Raw genomic sequence first — 6,555 nt, 5'->3', positions numbered from 1 at the left:
ATCTCCCAACATTCGGAGGTGGATATGACTTTGTATATAGGTAAGTAATATACGAGGATAACGGCACTAATGGAGTTTTTAGAAGCCACTTTCTTGAAACATATTTTTAAAATATGGATAGTTACTCATTTTTCAAGAAGTCTATGTGGTATCGACTGATAAGTTTTAGATATGTAAGTATGTATGGAATGAGCAACTACTGGTATATATTTTTTAAATCAAAAGATGCTGTTCATTTCTTCGTAATCATAATTTTCAACAAAAAAGCACCATAGTTACACCAGAATACTGTGTATAATGCATAGTTAATAAGATTACTGCAAAATATATATGTGGTTGACAGAAAACGTGCTAAAGCAGTACATGAAGCAGTGCCACGCACAACCTAAAAACCTAAGATTAAGAAAAGAACTGGATAAGCTTGTAAATATAAAAATCATTTTACAGACAGTATCATCGCATTATTTTATGGTTAAGATGTAATTTAATTATATTACTTGTTCTCGCAAAATGTGACTTACAATAAAAATATGACATTTGAAATGGTTCAAATGTCATATGCCCATGCAATATTTTAAATTTTGGATAAATTATCATCAAACGCTACAAAAGTACTTAAATAATCAATTGGTACATATTTTATGTCAATTTCTATAAAATAAATTACACATTTCAATATATTTTGGAGAAACTTTAAAAACAATGTTATATTTATGCTAAAAATACATGGAATTATTATAAAATGGTCTAAAATACATGTTTGTCTTTAAAAGATTATATTATTATAATGTGCCCTTTAAGGGCCAAGACTTCACAAGGGTTGACTAAATTCTAATTTATACATAATAATATATAGCGTAAGTTTTTAAGATTCTTAAAAAAATATGTGAGATTATGTGTTTACAAGGGGCATCTCTTCGAAAGCATCGATACTGTTGAAAATGCATATAAAAAGTTTTATTAATTGACATCTGAAACTGACACAAAAGTGAAAATTTGTTTGTTTATTGATACCGTTTTACATTTTGATTACTCTGTATTTGAATGCTTTCGAAGCGCTTTGTTGCTTAATCCCTATTACGTAAAACATAATATCAATAGGGGGATTCTAAACTCGATTGTACGTTGTAGTGAGGAGTTACAGCAGTCTCTCACAGTCTTCACTGGGTGCAGTATCTTCACTGGACTCGCTGTCGTATCCGGCTGAGCAGTACTCTTCATCATCACTCCAGTGCTGAAACTCTTCCTTATGGTGCTCCAAGGCCATCAGTGACAAGTAGAGACTGTCACAGGCTGAACATCTGGAAGCATATTATGAAAAAAGTCATGAAATGAAAGATTCTTGATATCCATTGTATTGGGAATCTGAAATCCGTTGTAATATAGCGGACTTAGGAATTGATACTCTGAAATTCGAAAGCCAATCTACCACAACTTGATTTCCATTTTCTACCATTAATTTATTTTCTAATTTGAAAATGGCTCCGAATTTAAATATTTGAGTAACATGAAAAGGAAAATATTTTTTGTCAGTGATGTTTTTAAAAAAAAAATTATGTTGACCTTGTCAGTAATCGAACCTGAGACCTTATGCATGGTAGACAAACATGCTAGCCACTAGATCACAAGGCGGACGAGTTTTACAATGTTTTTAGTTCATTTTCCTTTTTTTTGCACCACAACAGGCCAGGAGGCCCAATTACAGTGGTGAATTACATTACAGAACAACCAGGGTTGAGAAAAATCACATTTTAATTTTTGTGTTCTCACCGGGAATCGAACCCGGAACCTTCCGTGCGTGAGTCAAGCGTCTTGACGTCATATCGTCAGTGAAGTATCAGTATGCAGTAGCAGAACTATAAATTATATTTTTTATAGGGGAACCTAACTGTTCTGTTATAAATACATTATAATTATAATAAAAATAATAAAATAAAATAAATAATTCAAACCAACGGCTTTTAATCCCTAGAATGAATTTATGCAGTGAAATTATTTTAATAAAAAAATAAGGTTGTGCGGTATTCCAGCATCACCGATAATATTTCATAAAAAGCATTTGCGAGCAATTTGAGTACTTAAATTATTTTTACACAGGTCATTTATAGGATAAAATACAGAACTTAAAATTAAACATTAAAAAAGCTTATGTTAAAATAACGTGTTGTTGTGTTTAGCGATACGTATGTTAGCATGTATGTTTTTAAATTTATTTTGGGCATAAAGGGGCATTTGCCCCTTGGGCGTTAATGAGAAAAAAAAGTTGTATTATAGTTGGGATTATTATTTATTATGTTGGAGATGGTTCAGAAGGTAGTACGGATACTATCCTTGGTTGTATCTGTCGGACTTCATACTGGGAGCTTATGGCTACAGTAGTCTGGCGAAAAGAAGAAGTAATGCACACTGAAAGAAAGTTCAGAGAGGGTAGCTTCCTTTTACTCTTATTGCTGGGTATTTTTATTTTACCATTTTTTCACATTCAAATTGTATTGCTATTTTTTTGTGTTATGTATGCCTTGAAAATATTTTTATAATGTACATAAACGTATTAAATAAATAAATTGAAATTTGTATAGATCTAAATTTGTTGCAACAGAGAGGGAAAACATTTTTGAGAAGGGAATATGGAAGTCTAGACATTATGACCTGTCATTGTCTGGTTTAAGTCGTATGACCTGTAAATGCCTAGACTTACATATTCCTTTTCAAAAATGTTTCCCCTCTCTATTGCAACAAATTTAGATCTTAATAATTCCCTGGGTAGAGAGGAAATCCAGCCAGTATGCAAAGATTTAGACATACTCAAAACATTGTTGAAATATGTTAATTCACATTCATTAAAATTTGTATTCAAGAAGTGTATATGTAAATCAAACCCCCAATAAGGCCAAATGAACATTCAATGAATTTTAAATAACTTAACATAAGAAAATGGGAATCAAGTTGTGGTAGAGTGGGACTAGCCATGTGACCAAAACCCGATTCTAAATTTCTGGATTAGAGTATTTATTCTTAAAATTGACACAAAATGTCGATTGGGCTCCTAAAACACAGATATAAATGGACAGCAACCAGATAAGATGAAAGAATATGAAAGTTTTAAAAGTTTTGAAATTAAAAAGTTTTGAATTAAAAAATGTTCTTAAAAATAAGTAAACTTAAAAAACAGTTTTACCCAAAATGGCGTTTCTTTTGTTGATGAGAGTCCAACTGGCGTTGACAGGGGAATGTCCTGTCGCAAACATTGCATGTCAAAGCTTCATCTGCAAAAAATATGTTAGAAATTCATTAACATAATGAAAAAACTTTTATTAGGCAATGTATATCTTATAAACGATCAAATTAAAATCTTATTCCGCTTTCCCTTTGGAAATAATAATAATTTGTTCTTGTTTGAGTTGTGTTTCAATAAAACAGAATAGAAATACTGAGTTTTAAGTAAACTTGGTCCAAATGGGGGTTCTTTGTAATTATTTACAGTGGGGTAACTACTTTTTCCAAGACTACTATTTTCCATTGCAAGGATATTTTCAATGCTTTAATTATGTGTAGGTACTATGCGTTTCATTTTATATCATTAAATTTATGCTAATATACATATTTGATATTATGTTAGGTATATTTGTGTTGCATGCGTTGCAATGTATTTTGATGTACGGTGATAAATATATCGATAAAATAAGTTTTTACATACTAGAACATAACAGCACATGAATATGCGCTTGTTTTTGGCTGATATTCTGATAAAAAGCACGAATCAATAAAGCCTCTAGATGGAGACATCTTATTGTAATAATAATTAATAAATTTGGAAGATACAAATAATAAAAATAAATGAAAGAGCTTGTAAAAGAACTCTGCTTTTTCACGTACAACTTCTCCATTAAAGTGTGCCCGTTTCTCTCTTGTATGAACTAGGTAAATAAAGCAGAATCTAAAACTGGATTTTCTGAACATTTAAGAGTTTAACATTTTCCAGGACCTTCTAATGTAGATACTACATAGTTGAAACTTTTACTATTTTTACCTTTCAAAATGGATATTGTGGATTTACCAATGCAATATATTCCCTCACTAACTTCGTTGAACTCTCTCCACTCTCATTAAAAACACACATTTGTCTTCAATGCTCAACGTCTCGTGTTTTTTTTAACAGCAGACATTTTTGTATTTCACTAATTTACGTAGAAAACACAGTTGCAAACAAAACTCAGATCACACACGGAGAAGAGGCAAAAGGAAGTAACTTCTCCACCGATTGGCTGATTGTGTGTTGTTAAAATGGTGTGTAAAAAAACAGGAGGTAACAACACCGACCCAAGCCATTACCTGACTCAGTTTTTAATAATGGTAATAATTAGGTAATCTCTCTCCGATCGTGCTTCAGCCCACATCAAGCTTTGGCCTCCAATTCTATCTGTCCTCAGCCGCTGTCTCTCAATTCGACACTTGGAGAAGCTGCGCTGCATCCTTTCTCACTTCATCCTCCCATCTCGGCCTGGGTCTTCCCAATCATCTTCCACCTGGGTGTCCGCTCAGTAGTATTTTAGGGACGAGTGAGTCAGGCATTCGCTGTACATGTCCGGGCCATCTTAATCTAAGCAACTTCATATGTGTCGAGAGCTTGGGGCCTGGTATATGCTGTACAGTTAATCGTTGTACCGAATGCATCTCTGATTATATTCTCACTATAATTAGATAATAAAGGTAATAAATAAAAAAACAAAAAGGGTTCAAAGTAGTTTTATTAGAAAATTTGTACAAGTCAACATACCACAAATCACAGTAATGATAGCAGTTTAAAGCACCAGAGAACCAGTCAAATATCAAGCGGGTAATATAAAAATAATTTCGTGTAAGTATACTACCTTCATATAACATTTTCAAGCTACTGATGTCTTTTATAATTTTATTATCAGCCTTTTAAAACCCTTTCATTTATAAAATATTAAAAACCTTACAGTTAAATAAAGGAGATATTTGACTCAAAGCCTAATTGTATGTCAATGGCATTATATATTTTTAAAATCTGACCCGATTAGACATAATTTACTGATTTGAGTCGAGTTTACGTTATTTTTTTAGTCAGTGAAATGAGCAATTTTAAATATATAATATGATAATGTTGATGAAGAGCATAACTAAATGCTTCCGCTATAATACAACTAGATCAAATTATATATATTTCAATTTTCTCTGCAAAAATAGAAAATTTTCTTAGCAAAAAGTTTTATTACTATGGTAAAATCAATTTAGAGATGGAAATAATGCACATGCAAAATATCACTACTCTATTGAAAATATTTTTATAAAATTTCATTAATAAAATACAGTTTTTTTATTTTTATAAAATTTAATGCTTCTCAAGTCGAGATATGTCTTTGTCAAAAGAGATAAACTCGTAACAGTATGGGTATCTTTAAAAAAAAAAGAAAAAAGAATCATTCCCTCCTCTTTCCATTGATTTTTTAAAAACCATCTTTGCTCTCAGTTGAAGTTCTTCGCTGAAATACTGGCAAAGTAAGCATTACTAGCCCGATGCGAAATTAAATCGTATGAATTGACCCCCTACACTCTCGCACTCTGCTAATCTTGGACAACTTTGCGAGTTGTGTAGAGGGAGGAGCTTTGCATAAAAATAAATTATCTGGCCTCAGATTAATAATTCTCTAGAGAAGCCCTTAAGGTCTATTGCATAGAACAAAAGCGTTCCAAATTTTTGGTTTGGTTTTAGTTTGGTTTTAGTTTAACAACAAATGTGTAATGGACGGTTTCGGTTTGAACTTGCAATTCTTAACCCAAGTACCTATGGCCCGTTGTATTGCTGTAATCTGTAGTTAACTTCGTGGTCAATAATCATAGAAGGGTCTGGCAGTTACACTTTAGATGCCAGTGGAAGAAAAGTATGAAATATTATAGAAAAAATCAATTTTTAAGATTAATGATAATAATAATTATGGATAACTTATATAGCGCCATTTTCGTATATAACACCTCAAGGGCGCTTGACAAAGTGATTATATAAAGATATAAATTTAATTTTAACTTTTTAATTTAAGAAAAATAATGTACTTTGTTACCACATGCTAAGAATTTATTCAAATGATTTAGAGAACAAGTGGGTTTAATTTCTTCTGAAACATCACTTCACTCTCACAGTTTCGGATTTCTGCTGGGAGAGCATTCCATGCCGTAGGGCCTGCGACCGCAAAAGCACGTTCGCCGAATTTAGTGCGCTGTTTGCGTAGAGGTATAATAATTTTTCCTTTCGACGTAGATGTAGCTGATCTAAGCGTAAGACGTCTGTCAGCTAGTTCATCTGGAATGCAGAGTTCCCTTAGATATTCTGGAGCAGAGTTGTGCAGTGATTTATACATAAGCCCAACAGAGTTTGTATTCCATCCTCTGTGGAAAACGTAGCCAGTGCAATTCCCGAAGTAGTGAAGTGATATGACTGAATTAGAGATTCCAAAAATAAGTCTCGCTGCGGCATTTAATACAGCCTGTAGGCGAGTCATTTTATTCATTCATCGGTAGACCTGCGTAGATACA

At 32.4% G+C, this 6,555-nt stretch overlaps 1 protein-coding gene across 1 annotated transcript; it reads right to left on the bottom strand.

Moving 5' to 3' along the window:
- Window positions 1-992: 992 nt before the first annotated feature.
- Window positions 993-3,266, bottom strand: LOC148278296 (uncharacterized; the record flags this gene model as incomplete). The annotated part of the gene is made up of 2 exons (XM_088231629.1): window positions 993-1,301; window positions 3,179-3,266. Coding segments are annotated over 2 exons (251 nt in total), but the record flags the coding sequence as incomplete, so codon positions are not given.
- Between the last annotated feature and the right edge of the window lie 3,289 nt (window positions 3,267-6,555).

This window comes from Micrasema longulum, unplaced genomic scaffold (genome assembly GCF_059751315.1).
Source record: "Micrasema longulum isolate JH-2025_06_02 unplaced genomic scaffold, ASM5975131v1 h1tg000897l, whole genome shotgun sequence".
In the NCBI taxonomy this organism is placed as follows: domain Eukaryota; kingdom Metazoa; phylum Arthropoda; class Insecta; order Trichoptera; family Brachycentridae; genus Micrasema; species Micrasema longulum.
This window is presented reverse-complemented; position numbering and strand designations above follow the sequence as displayed.